Source organism: Theropithecus gelada, chromosome 10, assembly GCF_003255815.1.
Source record: "Theropithecus gelada isolate Dixy chromosome 10, Tgel_1.0, whole genome shotgun sequence".
Lineage (NCBI taxonomy): Eukaryota > Metazoa > Chordata > Mammalia > Primates > Cercopithecidae > Theropithecus > Theropithecus gelada.
The window spans coordinates 66942468-66961157 of record NC_037678.1 but is presented as its reverse complement, the minus strand read 5'-3'; the positions used below and the strand labels follow the sequence as shown (position 1 = coordinate 66961157).

At 42.2% G+C, this 18690-nt stretch overlaps 1 protein-coding gene and 1 non-coding gene across 17 annotated transcripts in view; one reads left to right on the top strand and one right to left on the bottom strand.

Annotated features, from left to right (window-relative positions):
- Positions 1 to 18690, bottom strand: part of RBM39 (RNA binding motif protein 39) — a 42281-nt gene that overhangs the window by 12252 nt on the left and 11339 nt on the right. For 7 of the 16 annotated variants that reach the window (XM_025398054.1, XM_025398052.1, XM_025398044.1 and 4 more), the window contains 7 exons: positions 18169 to 18363; positions 15718 to 15783; positions 15568 to 15621; positions 11756 to 11873; positions 10977 to 11129; positions 7865 to 8002; positions 3353 to 3418 (listed from right to left, as the gene is read on the bottom strand). In XM_025398054.1, the coding sequence (XP_025253839.1) occupies positions 3353 to 3418; positions 7865 to 8002; positions 10977 to 11129; positions 11756 to 11818 (420 nt within the window). In that variant the 5' untranslated portion in view covers positions 11819 to 11873; positions 15568 to 15621; positions 15718 to 15783; positions 18169 to 18363. The remainder of the gene's footprint in view (positions 1 to 3352; positions 3419 to 7864; positions 8003 to 10976; positions 11130 to 11755; positions 11874 to 15567; positions 15622 to 15717; positions 15784 to 18168; positions 18364 to 18690) is intronic. The other 9 variants (XM_025398042.1, XM_025398057.1, XM_025398049.1 and 6 more) reach the window with 4 other exon arrangements.
- Positions 3083 to 3182, top strand: LOC112633915. Its single transcript, XR_003121673.1, has one exon. It is a non-coding gene; the product is annotated as a small nucleolar RNA U13 (small nucleolar RNA).

Here is an 18690-nt window from a genome sequence, read left to right as displayed (position 1 = left end):
AGTACTTTTCTAGTAAAAATGTGCCCACTGACGAAAGTCAATATAATCCTCACATATAAAACACTACTTTTATATAAGCAATTAAATACATAACTTGATGTAAATTACATATATATAAAATTCTGATTTATACATATACCCACAATGGCTTATTTGGAGGAAAAAAGATGGAAAATATCCACACTAAAGTTACTAGAATAAAAAAATAAAATTGGTGAGCTATGTTTCATAATTTTCTCCTTTCACCAGTTCACTGAGGTAGGTAACAGCCCAATGACAAGTTAAACAGATTCGCTATCAACACAGAACAGGCTTACATTTTATTGAAATGTAGATATAAGTCAACACTTTTAATTTCCTGACAGAGATATATAATGTACTTTAAAAAATACTGTTTCCAGGCCGGACACGGTGGCTCACGCCTGTAATACCAGCACTTCGGGAGGCCAAGGCGGGCGGATCACGAGGTCAGGAGATCGAGACCATCCTGGCTAACATGGTGAAACTCCGTCTCTACTAAAAATGCAAAAAATTAGCCAGGCAAGGCGGCGGGCGCCTGTAGTCCCAGCTCCTTGGGAGGCTGAGGCAGGAGAATGGCATGAACCCAGGAGGCAGAGCTTGCAGTGAGCCGAGATCACGCCACTGCACTCCAGCCTGGGCGACTGAGTGATACTCCGTCTCAAAAACAAAAAAACAAAAAAACAAAAAAACACTGTTTCCAGGACCTTAAAAGATTACAGAGCTCACACATCTGAAAAAAGTACCATCATGTATGAGTTTCATAATGAGATGTTAATACACAAAAACAGTTCGCTTTTAAAAGTAAAAGGCATATCTTCTTAAATCTTCTTACAATTACTTCAACCGTCACCTCATAACCCTACTAAGACAGGGCAGCCATGGCTAGCCAAAAACACTTTTTTAAAAAAAATTTTTGAGACAAGATTCTTCTCTGTCACCCAGGCTGGAGGGCAGTGGCGCCATCTCAGCACACTGCAACCTCTGCCTCCCGGATTTAGGCAATTCTTCCTCACCCTCCCTAGTTGCTAGGATTACAGGCACCCACCACCATGCCCAGCTAATTTTTTGTATTTTTAGTAGAGACTGGGTTGCACCATGTTGGCCAGGATGGTCTCAATCTCCTGACCTCAGGTGATCCACCCCCTTGGCCTCCCAAAGGGCTGGGATTACAGGCATGAGCCACCACACACAGCCCAAAATCATTTTTGATAAGACAATTCTAGTCTTGGTTGTGAGGTATGTACATTAAAAAAAGGATCTTAAGTAAAAAAGAATTGTTAACAGACCTTCGTTTATTTAACTGTTAACAATGTTTCAAAAGGTTATCAAAGATGAAAGTATAAAACATTCAACTACATGACTATCTGGCTGACCATATATATACATCCTATATATATGTATATATAGGATATAGTAAAGGATAATAGGAACACAGTAATATAGTTTGGATCCTTGTCCCCTCTAAATCTCATGTTGAAATGGGATGCCCACTGTGGAAGGTGTGACTTGACAAAAAGTATGAAAAGGCAGATCCCTCATGAATGGCTTGGTGTACTCCCCCTGCTAATGGGCAAGGGTTCTTGCTCTGTTACTTCACAGGACATCTTCCTCTCTCCTCCTCCCTTTCTCCAAGTGACACACCTGCTCCTCCAAGCTATAACCACAAGTAAAGGCTTTGTGAAGCACGATTAACAGCTTCCTGAGGCCACCACAGAATCTGAGCAGCTCTTAGTGTCATGTTTATATGGCCTGCAGGACGTAATAAACCTATTTTCTTAAATTATTTTATATTTATTTATTTTTAGTTTTATTTTCTTTCGAGGCATAGTCTTACTCTGTTGCCCAGGCTGGAGCGCTGGAGCACAATAGCACAATCTTGGCTCACTGCAATCTCCACATCCTGAGTTTAAGCAATTCTCCTGCCTTGCCTCACGAGTAGCTGGGATTACAGTCAAGCACCACCATGCCCAGCTAATTTTTGTATTTTTAGTAGAGATGGGGTTTCGCCATGTTGGCCAGGCTGGTCTCAACTGCACTACAGCCTGGGCAACAAAGCGAGACTCTAGCTCATGAAAAAACAAGTTAATTAATTAAAAATTAAAGCCAGAAGCAGAGCTTCATGCATATAATTCCAGCACTTTGAGAGGCTAAAGTGGGAGAACACTTAAGCCCAGGAGTTTTGACACCAACCTAACCAACATAGTGAGACCCGTCTTTATAATTTTTCTTTATAAATTATCCAGTCTTGAGTATTACTTTATAGGAACACACAATGGACTAACACATCGTTTTAAAAACTTTCATTGGCCGGGCGCGGTGGCTCAAGCCTGTAATCCCAGCACTTTGGGAGGCCGAGACGGGCGGATCACGAGGTCAGGAGATCGAGACCATCCTGGCTAACATGGTGAAACCCCGTCTCTACTAAAAAATACAAAAACCTAGCCGGGCGCGGTGGCGGGCGCCTGTAGTCCCAGCTACTCGGGAGGCTGAGGCAGGAGAATGGCGTGAACCCGGGAGGCGGAGCTTGCAGTGAGCAGAGATCCGGCCACTGCACTCCAGCCTGGGCGGCAGAGCGAGACTCCGTCTCAAAAAAAAAAAACAAAAAAAAAAACTTTCATTATATAATAAATGGTAACTGCTGCTTACTAAAAAGTAGCCACTGTGCGAAAATTTCTTTTGAGACGGAGTCTCACTCTTGTCCTCCAGGCTGGAGTGCAGTGGTGCGATCTCGGCTCACTGCAACTTCCGCCTCCCAGATTCAAGTGACTCTCCTGCCTCAGCCTCCTAAGTAGCTGGGATTACAGGCACCCATCACCATGTCTGGCTACTTTTTGTACTTTTTAGTAGAGATAGGGTTTTGCCATGCTGGTCTCGAACTTCTAACCTCAGGTGATCCAACCGCCTCGGCCTCCCAAAGTGCTGGGATTACAGGTGTGAGCCACCGCGCCCAGCCACAAAAACTAATTTAAATCACTTGAAAATATTAAACATGCTGTCTTCCCCACCATTATTAACTATTATTGTACTTTTATTGTACTTTTACTATGCAACTTAGATCAAAAAATTTTAGGAGTTCCTAAGTGTGATAATTTGGTTTTCACATTCATGTGTGAGCTGTGCCTGCCTTTTGTTACAAGGGCATATTAAACTTTGCTGTGAAAAAAAATTTTTTTGATCAGACACAGAGGCTCAGTCCTGTAAATCCCAGCAATTTGGAAGGCTAAGGTAGGACATCACTTAAGGCCAGGAACTAGAGACTGATCTGAGCAACACAGTAAATACAGTTAAAAGAAAAAAAAACCTAAGTAATGTAATTATGGTAAATACTTACTGTAATAAATCCATATCCCTTGGATCGACCAGTTTCACTGTCCATCATCAGCTGGATACTTTCAATCTATAATTGAAAAGCACAATTACTATTTAACTCAAAAGCAGAGTACAAAACTACTTTATTCCCTGAAACATGGTTTTAAAAATCTACCAGTCTCCTCATCCTCATCACAAAACCTCATCACCAAGAAGTCTTTTTGAAGTCTAGAAACTATAATTTTATATTTATAAAATGAAAAAAATTAGGCTGAGCATGGTGGCTGGCACCTGTAATCCCAGCATTTTGGGAGGCTGAAGGAGGCGAATCACCTGAGGTCAGGAGTTTGGGACCAGGTGAAACATGTCTCCACCAACATGGCGAAATCAGGTCTCCAACAAAAATACAAAAATTGTCTGGGCTTAGTGGCGCATGCCTGTACGCCCAGCTACTCAGAATGCTGAAGCAGGAGAATCGCTTGAACCCGAGAGGCAGAGGCTGCAACAAGCCCAGAGCATGCCACTGTACTCCAGATTGGGCAACAGAGTGAGACTTGGTCTCAAAAAAAACAAACTCTAGAAACTTCCCAAGCAAGAAATTATGCATTGGGGAGCAGAGGGAGTAGGAAAAAAAACCATGATTTTATTTTATTTTATTTATTTATTTTTTTGAGACGGAGTCTCGCTTTGTGGCCCAGGCTGGAGTGCAGTGGCCGGATCTCAGCTCACTGCAAGCTCTGCCTCCTGGGTTTATGCCATTCTCCTGCCTCAGCCTCCCGAGTAGCTGGGACTATAGGCGCCCGCCACCTCACCCGGCTAGTTTTTTGTATTTTTTAGTAGAGACGGGGTTTCACCGTGTTAGCCAGGATGGTCTCGATCTCCTGACCTTGTGATCCGCCTGTCTCGGCCTCCCAAAGTGCTGGGATTACAGGCTTGAGCCACCGCGCCCGGCATGATTTTAAACTAAGATTATCTTTTACATCAATACTAAACCATGAAAACCAGAAATCCATTGTAAATTACCATTAGAAGGTAGAAACAAAATCGATGTTTCCTTCCCACTATGCTAATAACACCAAGTAGTAATTTCCAATTATATCAGGCAGAATTGTAAAAATGGAGTAACTAAAAGTTATTCCAATGAATTTGGCGATATACAATGAACTGGGCGTTAACTGCACAATTCTGTGAACGGTACTAACTAAAAACCATTAAGTTTACTTTCAATCAGTGAATTGTAACACAACCTCCCGATTAAGCTGTCCATTAAAAAAAAAAGGAGTGAAAAATTAAAACAGAGCATCCAGCCAGGTGGGTTGGCTCAGGTCTATAATCCCAGCACTCTGGGAGACAGGAGGATCGCATGTTGAGGAGGTGGACGCTACACAGTGAGCTTGCATTATGCTGTTGCACTCCAGTCAGAGTCACAGACGGAGACTCTGTCTCAAATAAGGAAGGACCTTTTAATGTTAAGTATATTTTACCAAAATTATAAAAAAAAAAGAAGCAAAGTTTATTTGCTAGTATTTGCTAAGCCACAGAATGTCTATGGAAGGATGTTTAAAAAAAAAACAGATAAGGGTTGCCTCTAGAAAAGGGGTAGTCGTGTATGAAGTGAGGCTATGATACGGATAAGATATTCTAGGAGCATTAGTCAGCAAAAAATAAACAATATAAACATTTAGACTGGGCTTGCTGGCTCACACCTGTAATCCCAGCACTTTGGGAGGCTGATGTAGGCAGACTGCCTGAGCTCAGGAGTTCAAGACCAGCCTGGGCACCACAGTGAAACCCCGTCTCTACTAAAACACAAAAAATAAGGTCGGGCTCAGTGGCTCACGCCTGTAATCCCACCATTTCAGGAGGCTGAGGAGGGCGAATCACCAGAGGCCAGGAGTTGAGACCAGCCTGACCAACATGGAGAAACCCTGTCTCTATTAAAAATACAAAATGAGCAGGGCGTGGAGGCGAATGTCTGTAATCCCAGCTACTTGGGAGGCTGAGGCAGGAGAATCGCTTGAACCCGGGAGACGAGAGTTGCAGAGAGCTGAGGTCACGCCATTGCACTCCAGCCTGGGAAACAAAAGTGATACTCCGTCTCAAAAAAAAAAAAAAAAAAAAAAAAAAAAGCCAGGTGTGGTGGCATGCACCTATAATTCCAGCTGCTAGGGAAGCTGTACAAGAATCACTAGAACCTGGGAGGCAGAGGCTGCAGTGAACCAAGAGTGTGCTACTGCACTCCAGCCTGGGTGACAGCGGAAGACTCAGACTCCAAAAAATTAAACCTTTAAAAAGGGCTTCTTATTAAAGTTTCTACATAATGTTTAATGTTTAATGGAGTTGGGCACTTAATACAGACTAATTGTTCTAGGGCAAAGGTAAGCAAACTACATATACCCTATGGACCAACTCCGGCTTGACTTGTTTTATAAATGTTTCTCCTGTCTGAGCCTCCAGAGTAGTAACATGGAACTACAGGCATATGCCACCAAGCCCGGCTAATTTTTGCATTTTTAGCAGAGACCAGGTTTCACCATGTTGCCCAGGCTGGTCTCGAATTCCTGACCTCAAGTGATCCACCCAACTCAGCCCCCCAAAGTGCTGGGATCACAGGCATGAGTCACTGTGCCCTGCCCATACTCATTTTCTTAACAGCTTACAGCTGTTTGGAGGAGAGTTGAGTACTTGCAACAAGTCCATATGGCACTGACAACCTAAAATGGGTCTGGGCGCAGCGGCTCACGCCTGTAATCACAACACTTCAGGAGACCGAGGCGGGTAGATCACCTAAGGTCAGGAGTTCGAGACCAACCTGACCAACATGGAGAAACCCAGTCTCTACTAAAAATACCAAAAATTAGCTGGGTGTGGTGGTCAGAGCCTGTAATCCCAGCTACTCAGGAGGCTGAGGCAGGAGAATCAATTGAACCCGGGAGGCAGAGGTTGCAGTGAGCCGAGATTGCGCCATTGCACTCCAGTCTAGGGGAAAGGAGTGAAACTCCCATCTCAAAATTTAAGCAACAGTTTGACAAATCATACTCTAAAGTAACTAATTTAAGTATCAACTGTTCCCTGATTTTTTTTTTTTTTTTTTTTGAGATGGAGTCTCGCTCTGTCACCCAGGCTGGAGTGCAGTGGCGCGATCTCGACTCACTGCAACCTCTGCCTCTCAGGCTCACGCCATTCTCCTGCCTCAGCCTCCTGAGCAGCTGGTACTACAGGCGCCCACCACCACGCCTGGCTAATTTTTTTGTATTTTTTTTAGTAGAGATGGGGTTTCACTGTGTTCGCCAGGATGGTCTCGATCTCCTGACCTCTTGATCCACCCGCCTCGGTCTCCCAAAGTGCTGGGATTACAGACGTGAGCCACCGCGCCAGGCCCTGATGTTCATTTTTATATGGTACGTAGATTTCTCAAATATCTATGATTATTCTTTTTCTTTTCTTTCTTTTTGTATTTTTAGTATAGACAAGGTTTCACCACACTGGCCAAGCTGGTCTCAAACTCCTGACCTCAAGCAATCCACCTGCCTCGGCCTCCCAAATAGATGGGATTACAGGTGTAAGCCACTGCACCCGGCCGGTGAATCCATTTTTTTTTTTTTTTTGAGGCGGAGTCTCGCTCTGTCACCCAGGCTGGAGTGCAGTGGCCGGATCTCAGCTCACTGCAAGCTCCGCCTCCCAGGTTCACGCCATTCTCCTGCCTCAGCCTCCCGAGTAGCTGGGACTACAGGCGCCCGCCACCTCGCCCGGCTAGTTTTTTGTAATTTTTAGTAGAGACGGGCTTTCACCGTGTTAGCCAGGATGGTCTCGATCTCCTGACCTCGTGATCCGCCCGTCTCGGCCTCCCAAAGTGCTGGGAATACAGGCTTGAGCCACCGCGCCCGGCCGAATCCATTTTTAAAAGTTATATTTTATTTGTTCTATCTAGCTCCTTTTAAATTTATGCCTTTTGCTAAAATTACTGAGTGGAAAAGGTTCATTGCTCACAGTGACAGAACAGTCTTGGAAACTGTATCTCCTTAACACAAAACTAGTTAGACACTCTTGGTTTAGGTATATAGCACAGACAAGTCCTCCAGAACAAAATCCAAGCTGCTCTGAACTGAGCTCAAGACCACAATGCCAGACACAAGAAGGACATACAGAAAGTATGTAGTTGCCGAGCGCGGTGGCTCAAGCCTGTAATCCCAGCACTTTGGGAGGCCGAGACGGGCGGATCACGAGGTCAGGAGATCGAGACCATCCTGGCTAACACGGTGAAACCCCGTCTCTACTAAAAAATACAAAAACTAGCCGGGCGAAGTGGCGGGCGCCTGTGGTCCCAGCTACTCGGGAGGCTGAGGCAGGAGAATGGCGTGAACCCGGGAGGCGGAGCTTGCAGTGAGCTGAGATCCGGCCACTGCACTCCAGCCTGGGCGACAGAGCCAGACTCAGTCTCAAAAAAAAAAAAAAAAAAAAAAAAAAAAAGAAAGTATGTAGTTATACTCAGATCAACAACCTACTGAAGATTCATTGAAGACTGTGGACTTACCCTTCCAAAAGGCTCAAAGATCCCACGAAGCATATCTTCAGTTATGTTGAAGTGTAATGAGCCCACATAAAGCCTCATAGGTCCAGCACTTCCCTTTTGTAAATTGTTTGCCATTGCTGCAGCTCTGTTTTTCTCTGCCTAGAAGACAAAAATGCATGTCACAGAGCTAATACACAGCAGTTTAAAGACACACGCCTTCCATTTGCATAACTAATGTCAAAGTTTAGAGTGATAAAAATACCACCCTACACAAGGATCAACTTAATAGGAGGCATCTAGGATACGCAAAATTCATAGAGAGGAAGTAGATTACATTTTACCAAGGGCCTGCAGGAAATTAGGGGGTTACACCTTCAAGAGTACAGTTTCTGGCTGGGCACAGTGGCTCATGCCTGTAATCCCAGCACTTTGGGAGGTCGAGGTGGGCAGATCACAAAGTTAGGAGATTGAGACCATCCTGGCTAACATGGTGAAACCCCGCCACTAAACATACAAAAAATTAGCCAGGCACGGTAGCGGGCGCCTATAGTCCCAGCTACTTGGTAGGCTGAGGCAGGAGAATGGCATGAACCCAGGAGGCAGAGCTTGCAGTGAGCCGAGACTGCACCACTGCACTCCAGCCTGGGCAACTGAGCGAGAGTCCATCTCAGAGTACAGTTTCTTTTTTTTTTAATTATTATTATACTTTAAGTTCTAGGGTACATGTGCATAACGTGCAAGTTTGTTACATATGTATTCTTGTGCCATGTTGGTGTGCTGCACCCATCAACTCGTCAGCACCCATCAACTCGTCATTTACATCAGGTATAACTCCCAATGCAATCCCTCCCCCCCAGTTTCTGTATGAGACAATGAATACTTGTGGAAATGATTAGTGGGGATGATTACTCCATCATTATAAATGTAATTAATAGCACTGAACTGTACACTTTAAAAATGGTTAAAAAAAATGGTTGAAACGCCAAATGTGTGTGTATAAAACCACAATGAAAATAATTTTATTGGCCGGGCGCGGTGGCTCAAGCCTGTAATCCCAGCACTTTGGGAGGCCGAGGCGGGCGGATCACGAGGTCAGGAGATCGAGACCATCCTGGCTAACATGGTGAAACCCCGTCTCTACTAAAAATACAAAAAACTAGCCGGGCGTGGTGGCGGGCGCCTGTAGTCCCAGCTACTCGGAGGCTGAGGCAGGAGAATGGCCTGAACCTGGGAGGCGGAGCTTGCAGTGAGCCGAGATCGCGCCACTGCACTCCAGCCTGGGTGACACAGCGCGAGACTCCGTCTCAAAAAAAAAAAAAAAAAAAAAAAAGAAAATAATTTTATTTAGAGTTTTTTTTTTTTGAGACAAGAGTCTCACACTATGTTTCCCAGGCTGGTCTTGAACTCCTAAACTTAAGTGATCATCCTTCCTTCTCAGCCACTAGAGACTGCCAGGGACTACCAGTACACCCCATCACACCCTGCTTATTTTAGAATGTTTTCAGGGCATATGCCAGTTCATGATTCATTTAACAACTAAAATGAATCATGAACCTACATTCTGACAACAATCTTAAGATGCATTCTGATATCACACATACCAAATACAGAGAAGAATGCTTCCTGGAATTGTTAGACACAATCAATATTCGTTAAAATACTCTTGAGATTGGTATAACCAAGCGTACAGTTGTTTGTGATAAAATAAGGGGCATATGCCATAACGTAAACTGTATCACCAAGCCAACATTTTGAGTCAGCTGTCATCCCTCCATAACCAAGATCTCAAAAAAAAAAAAAAGTTGTCCATTTGCATTCTAACACAGGCTTCTCTTGTAACAAACTAGAGTACATTGGGTAGTACTGCTCTACAACAGGTAACAACTTGTTATAGAGCATATTAAAAACTTCATCTAATATGCTACTTCTCAGCCCTGGGTCCAGCCAATCCACACCCAGCTACTAAGTTTGTCTTCCAACATAGGAAATAATTTGAGTAATTTTTTTTTCTTTTTTCTTTTTTTTGAGACAGAGTCTTGTTCTTGTCGCCCAGGCTGCGGTGCAATGGCGTGATCTCGGCTCACTGCAACCTCTGCCTCCTAGGTTCAAGCAATTCTCCTGCCTCAGCGTTCCAAGAAGCTGGGATTATAGGCGCCTGCCACCATGCCCAGCTAATTTTTTTATTTTAGTAGAGACAAGGTTTCACCATGTTGGCCAGGCTGGTCTCGAACTCCTGACCTCAGGTGATCCGCTGACCTCAACCTCCCAAAGTGCTGGGATTACAGGCGTGAGCCATCGCGCCCGGACAAAAAAGTAAAATATGAAATGCTGTCAAAGTGCAGTGTGGTTCAAATGATCCAAACACTTCAGGAGGCCCAGGCCAGAGGATCACTTGAGCCCAAAAGTTTGAAACCAGCCTGAGCAACATGGCAAGACCCTGTTTCTTCAAAAAATTTAAAAATTAGCTGGGAGTGGTGGCATGCACCTGTAGTCCTAGCTACTCAGGAAACTGGGGAGAAAAGACTGCTTGAGCACAGCAGGTCAAGGCTACAGTGAGCTGTGATTATCTCACTGCACTCCAGCCCTGGCAACAGAGTGAGACCTTATCTCAAAAACAAGGCCGGGTGTGGTGGTTCACGACTGTAATCTCAGCACTTTGGAAGGCTGAGGTAGGAGGATCACCTGAGGTCAGGAGTTCAAGACTAGCCTGGCCGACATGATGAAACCCCATCTCTACCAAAAATATAAAAAGTAGTTGAGTGTGGTGTCAGGCTCCTGTAATCCCAGCTACTCAGGAGGCTGAGGCAGGAGAATCACTTGAACCTGAGAGGTGGAGGCTGCAGTGAGCCAAGATCATGCCATTGCACTCCAGCCTGGTGATAGAGACTCCATCTCAAAAACAAAACAAAACAAAAGGCAAAATCATCACATTTCAAGCACAAGGAGAAAAGATAGGATGACAGTCTTGAGAAAACTATATCAATGTTAATGAAGGCAAAGTTAAAAAAAAGGTCCTGAGAACATCTGACTCAACGTAATGAGTAGCAGTCACAGAACACAACAGCAGTATGCCATGCAACAAGAGGCTTTAAACACCATCAATAATCAAACTCTTAACCAAGAAAAAAATTACCTGTGATGCCTGTACTATGATTGGCACTCCTAAAACTCGTTGGCCAGTTAATCCTATTGCTAGAGGCACTGAGCTAACATCAACGAACTCCACATAAGCAATTCCTTTGGAACGTCTTGAATTTCTGTCAGATATCATTCTCACATCTCGAACCTACGAAGAAAACACACTTCTGTTTGTGCAACCATCCACTGTAAGCCATGTAGATATATTTCAAGGAGACATTAATGTTGAAGGATGAAGGCATTTTTAAAAATTTAATTGAGGCCAGGCGCGGTGGCTCACGCCTGTAATCCCAGCACTTTGGGAGGCCGAGGCGGGCGGATCACGAGGTCAGGAGATCGAGACCATCCTGGCTAACACAGTGAAACCCCGTCTCTACTAAAAATACAAAAAATTAGCTGGGCGTGGCGGTGCGTGCCTGTAGTCCCAGCTACTCGGAGGCTGAGGCAGGAGAATGGTGTGAACCCAGGAGGCGGAGCTTGCAGTGAGCCGAGATGGTGCCACTGCACTCCAGCCTGGGCGACAAAGCAAGACTCCGTCTCAAAAAAAAAAAAAAATTAATTGAAAAAGTAAATCTGTGGGACAATTCCTATATCCTATCTTTGAACCAATTTGTAGTAACATTTATCAACTCCAATACTATAAGATGCAAAATTTGTTTGTGGAAACATTACCACAAACAAATACTGGTACTAAATCAAATGAAATATTTGATGTTTAGATGTTTTCTCTTGCAATTTCTACCTACTTGACCTCCCTAAACAGGTTAAGATTACCTTTCCTACTGTAGAGAAAAACTCTTCCAAATCCCTTGGTCGAATTCTTGCCGCCAGCTGCATACAGAAGACTGTCCTTGCATCTCTTTCCTCAGGAGTTAAATTATCAATAGGTTCCCTAATAGAAGTAAAAAATATAAAATTAACTTCGTAACAGATTTTAAAATAATTTTTGTCTTTTTTATTTCTTCATATAGTTCAACAGTTTTTCAGGTGGTTTTTGGTTACATAGATGAGTTCTTTAGTGGTAAATTCTGAGTGTACCTGTCACCTGAGCAGTATACACTGTACCCTCAACTCCTTTCCCAACTCCACACCAATATTTTCATCTTTAGAAATCAGGTCTATGTTGCACAGGTTGATCTTGAACTACTGAGCTCAAGCAATCCTGTTGTCCTAAACACCCCCATAGAGACAGGGTTTCACCACGTTTGCTAGGCTGATCTCGAACTCCTGACCTCAGATTATCCACCTGCCTTGGCCTCCCAAAGTGGTGGGATAACAGGTGTGAGCCACCACGCCTGGTCTAAAATAATTCTCAAACATGTTCAGCAAACAGAATAAGCTGGCCGGGCGCAGCGGCTCAAGCCTGTAATCCCAGCACTTTGGGAGGCCGAGACGGGCGGATCATGAGGTCAGGAGATCGAGATCATCCTGGCTAACAGGGTGAAACCCCGTCTCTACTAAAAAAATACAAAAAACTAGCCGGGTGAGGTGGCGGGCGCCTGGAGTCCCAGCTACTCGGGAGGCTGAGGCAGGAGAATGGTGTAAACCCGGGAGGCGGAGCTTGCAGTGAGCTGAGATCCAACCACTGCACCCCAGCCTGGGCAACAGTGCAAGACTCCGTCTCAAAAAAAAAAAAAAAAAACAGAATAGGCTATGAAACTAGTTTGTCATATACCCAAGAACATTTTCCTTTCTTTTATTTTTTCCAGATGAAGACACCATGTTGGCCAGGCTGGTTTCAAACTTCTGACCTCAGGTGATCTGCCCACCTCAGCCTCCCAAAGTACTGGGATTACAGGCGTGAGGCACCGCACCCAGTCAGCCCAAGCCCATTTGCAGTAAGATCTATTGACCAAAAACGTCCATAAAGCTACTCAATGTAACTCAAATCCTTCTAAAGAATAAAGTTTACTGTTTCTTGTAATCACATCTTACATGGAATTAGTACAGAAGTCTACTGGCCTTACAATCTCACTAAGGGTAAAATTTTTCTTTTCTTTTTTTCTTTTTGAAATGGAGTCTCACTGTCGCCCAGGCTGGAGTGCAGTGGCGCAATCTCGGCTAACTGCAACCTCTACCTCCAGGGTTCGAGCAATTCTCCTGCCTCAGACTCCCAAGTAGCTGGCACTACAGGCATGTGCCACCAAGCCTGGCTAATCTTCTGTATTTTTAGTAGAGATAGGATTTCAATGTGTTAGCTAGGATGGTCTCGATCTCCTGACCTTGATGATCCGCCCACCTCAGCCTCCCAAAGTACTGGGATTGCAGGCTGCAGCCACCACGCCTGGCCCAAAAGGGGTAATTTTTCTAAAGCAAGGGTCAACCAGAAGCCTGACAGTTTAACCACAGTCATAAAACATATCACCAGACCAATCACAAATGCCAGACTGATCCAAAATCAGTGTAATGGATGATTATTTACAACAAAACCATGTAATTGTAAAGTGAAATTAAGTTTGACAATCACAAATGGCAAACGAAGTGAAACCCTCAATGATTCTAAGAATTCTACTTTACAAATTCAGATACAGTGTCTATTAACATCATCTCTGTTGCAAAATATCAATTAATATTTTAAGTCAATCCTTTAAGATGTAAGCCTCAACATGCTCTTTTCCATTTTTTGGACACTCTCAGGATGTATGGAGTATGAGGGGTGGTCACTCCACCTGTAAGATCTGTCACAAAAGCTTTTTGAGACGCAGTCTCACTCTGTCACCCAGGCTGGAGTGTAGTGGTGTGATCTTGGCTCATTGCAACCTCCAGCTCCTGGATTCAAGCAATTCTCCTGCCTCTCCTCCCGAGTAACTGGGATTACAGGCACGCACCACCACATCTGGCTAATTTTTGTACTTTTAGTAGAGATGGGGTTTCACCATGTTCGTCAGGCTGGTTTCGATATCCTGACCTTATTGCTATAGGTGTGAGCCACCACGCCAGGCACAAAGCTTTTAAGGCCGGGAGTAGTGTGCAGATTGCTTGGCCCTGGATTTCAGACCAAACTGAACAACATGGCAAAACCTTGTCTCTTAAAAAAAAAAAAAAAAAAATAGGAAAATTAGCAGGGCATGGTGGCTGCACCTGTATAGTCCCAGCTACTCGGAGGGCTAAGTTGGGTGGGATAGCTTATGACCGGCCGTTAGAAACTGCAGTGAGCCATGATTTCGTCACTGCACTCTAGCCTGGGTGACAAAGTGAAATCCCGCCTCAAAAAAAAAAAAGCAAAAGCTTTTTAGGGCCAGGCGTCTCAAAAAAGAACAAACAAATAACCACAATGCTACCACCTGACAAAATATTCCTTGAACCAAAATGGTAGACTGAACAAATACAAGTCTCGCTCTGTCACCAGGCTAGAGTGCAGTGGCGCGATCTCAGTTCACTGCACCTTCACCTCCCAGGTTCAAGTGATTCTCTCGCTTCAGCATCCCAAGTAGCTGGGACTACAGGTGTGCACCACCATGCCCAGCTAAATTTTGTATTTTTAGTAGAGACAGGATTTCACCATGTTGGCCAGACTGGTCTCGATCTCCTGACCCCGTGTGATCCACCCACCTCAGCCTCCCCAAGGGCTGGGATTACAGGCGTGAGCCACCATGCTCAGCCTACAATTCTTATTTTTAAAGAGTAAAATAATCCATGTAAACATTTAAGAACCTAGGAGTAACAATTCAAATCACTAAGACTTTAGAGATGAAACAGTTTTCCTCAGGACAGCCAAACAGTAAAACTTAGTGTTACAACTACTTCTCCACATGAGGTATTTCAAATAACTTATTATTTATTAATACCAAAGATAAATAAGTGTAGTTTTCTGTAACTGCTACGTTGCCAACACAAAGAAATGTATGACACGAATATGCTAATTACCCAGATTTGATCATTACACTGCATACATGTATCAAAACATAACTGTATCCCATAAATATCCCAATCAAAACATAACTGTATCCCATAAATATCCCATAAATATCCACATTAAAAATAAGAAATGCAAAAAAAGCTTATTTTAATTAAAATAGGAAAATAAGATCACATTAAAATAACTTTAGGTTGGACATGGTGGCTCCTACTTGTAATCCCAGCACTTTGGGAGGCTGAGGCAGGCAGATCATGAGGTCAGGCGTTCAACACTAGCCTGACCAACATGGTGAAACCCTGTCTCTACTAAAAACACAAAAATTTGCCGGGCATGGTGGCACATGCCTGTATAATCCCAGGTACACTTGGTAGGCTGAGGCAGGAGAATCACTTGAACCCAGGAGGCAGAGGTTGCCGTAAGCCAAGATTGCACTACTGCACTCCAGTCTGGGTGACTGAGTGAGACTCTTGTCTCAAAATAAATAAATAAATAAATAAATAAATAAATAAATAAATAAATAACTTTTGCTTCTTTTTAATTATATGAAATTAAAGTGAAAACTACTGAAAACTCAGTAGAAATTCACTTGACTTTAAAGTACTAGAACTGTAAAAGGAAGCAAAAGCAAGATTTAATATGGTCCAAATTACTAAATATCATCAAAGTTAACAGTACCATAAGCTGCAAAAGCTTTTTAAGAGCTAAAGGCTTTAAAGAAGAAAACTACCTCACAGGGCTCTTGTCTTTTCTGAATGGACTTTTGCTTCGGGAACGTCGTCTACTGCAAAGTTAAAAAGTTTCAGAAGTTATCCAAACAAGTACAGCACATTAGTTCCTTGAAAAACAATTTAAACAATTCAGAAGTATGTTTAAAAACCTTAATTTGATGCTATGAGGCAACCCAATCTTTCCTCGGATGGCACTGTTAAATTTTGGTCCGGAGCTAAAAAGGAAACACAAAATTACACTAGTTACAGGTTTAGGGTCTTGCTAAGATCGCATTCATGCGCTCTCCAGCAAGACTAACATTGGTTAGGCTGCTGCTTTTCCACCTCAGTTATGAAGAGGAAACAAAAATACTTAGATGTCTCTTAACTTTATCCCAGGCAAGCTGCCCTTGTATTTATCCATCCTGGACCACTGAGAGGTGCCAAGACCAAAGGTTACAGCCTCAAAATTTTTAGATTCTGAAAATGAACACACCCATTCTCAGACTATAGATATCTTTGTAAGCTATATATATATATATATATATATATACAGTCTTGAGAATTTAAAAAAAACAAAAAACACACACACATATAAAAAATAAATCCCTCTGAACTTTCCTCACACCAGCAGTAACTATGGTTAACAATTTGGTGTGTATCCTCTCCTGGGAATGTATGTGTGTACATGTATATACACAATTTTCATACAAGTCTTCTTTTTGAAAGGCTTTTAAAAACTAAAGTGAATTCTTTAGTCACGCAACCTAGGTATTCTCCCATTCACCAGTAACTCTTAGACAGCATGACACCATTTAACACACTATACTTCAGTTGCTTGTTGCAAAATATTCCATCGTGAAGATCTGAAGGTAATTTACGAATTCTATTGAAAAATTTTGAGGACTTGTCATGACTAACAGAGTGTTTTCAAAAAGATCACAAAGGTAATTATTCTGTAATAACAGTTTTTGTGACTCTTTAAAGACCAGGCTAACTTAAAGGGACTAGCCAGTTGTCCCTTAGTGCTCATCCTGCTATCTTATTCCAGAAGAACAGCGAAATAAATAAATATGTAGTGGCCTGTGATCCACACATTTGAATTAGTTTTCATGAACACTATGCCTACCTACAACATGCAAGTATTTCCAAATAAAACACTTTATATTAAATTGGTCCTTTGCAATTCAGACTAATGGTGATGACTGAGAATCATTTACTGGATGTATTAAAGTTCTCAAGTAATTAGTTATAAGCTATTTTCTTTCCCCTTTAATTATAAAATATTCTCAGTTACAGCCTCAAACCCAACATAAGAACTAAGTAATTTTCTATTAAAGTTAGGCCAGGATCCCAGCAAACAAAGTATTCATCACTCCAAAGGAATTAAGCTAATTCCTTTTCCCTCATTTAGTTCATCCAGGTAAAAAGATTTAACATAATCCCATTTTAAGAATGCTCAGAATCTTGATAAACGGGACAAAAGCAGAGAATTTCCTAATGCTGCACAGCATTCAGAATTAAAATAGCATTGTGGTCCCATTTTCGGCTATTAAAAAGTTAATGAAATAAGCAGCTTAGAGGAATCCAGCATCATGCAGTTTAATTCTTTTTATTTTAAAGATAAAAGAGCCAGAATCAGAATTCATGTAATGCCAAAACATTTCATGAATCCATTAAGTCCTCTGAGCACTTTCATTTTCTTCTCATTCATTACTCATTAATAGCTTATCTGAAACTTGTTATCTCCTTAAAACGTTAGAAAACAAATGCTTAGCTTAGGGGGTTAAGTACCTTGCCCAAGTGATTCAAGTCTGTCTGTTTTTGAATTCCATCCTTAACCATTCAAATCTTAAAGTTAGAAGGGTTATTTTTAATATATCCCAGAGTTTACAGCAGTGTGTTTATTAAGATGAATTAACCTCACAAAGCATTAAAGATTGCTATTCAATCCTTAGAATTGTAGGTGATTAATATATTTAATAACCGTAATAAATTTATTTCCAACTTTAAATATCCACATCCAAATTTCTAGTGACCTAATCTTCAAAACATTTTTAATTTAGAATACCTTTTACTATTAACAAACCTTAAATACAGATGAGCCCAAAAAAGAATCTTTATCAAGGAGCATACACAACAAATTCACAACTGGCCTGACATTTCAGCTAAAAACAGCCACAGTGACAAGATTTTTTACTTACTGTTAACTATACATGTGTAACTTTGTATTCATCAGAACTCTACAATTTTAAGTAAATATGTATTTAGCAAATACTGTAACAGCCCAGACACTGTTAAGCTTTCTCAAGTATTTGGGCACTACAATGTCATCCTTTTCAAGCACTCTAGTGCTTTTATCCAGTTTGCGCTGATTGGCATACAATTTAGAAACTTTGATAGTTTAACAGAAAATAATTGGTATGACTAGTAAAAGCAAATTTTTACTTGTCTATGCACTGTATTTTTCACTTTACTAGCATTCAATGCCAATATCCTTAATTCAATACTTTTTAACCAATCATTAAAAAAAATTTCACAATTCAAATCACTGAAGTTAATTGCTATATGAATACCCAGAGAATAACCCTCAAACCAAAATCGTAACTATAGTTACATACTAAGGACTTCTGTAGCGGCCTCTAAATCTTCGATCTCGACTTCTTGAGCGGCTCCGTCGCCTCTCTTTGCTTCTACTTCGCTTTCTTTCACGGCTTTTACTCTTTTTCCTTTCTCTATCTCTACTTCGCTTCCGTTCCTTACTTTTGCTTCTCTTTCGTTCATGACTACGACTTCTGCTCTTGCTTTTTTTCCTCCTGAGAAGTAACAAATTCGCCATTATCATGCTTGCTTAAGAACCCACCATAATATACTACCTTTTATGGTCAGAATCATATTTTTATCCTTTCATAAATTTTTTTGGCTACTTTTACTATGATACAATGCTACATAATTACACTTAAAAAAAAAAAAAAAAAAAAAATCTGTAATCCCAGCACCCTGGTAGGCCAAGGCAGGTGGATCACAAGGTCAGGAGCTGAAGACCAGCCTGGCCAATGTGGTGAAACTCTGTCCCTAACAAAAATATAAAAATTAGCCAGGCATGGTACCGTGCGCCTGAGTCCCAGCTACTAAGGAGGCTA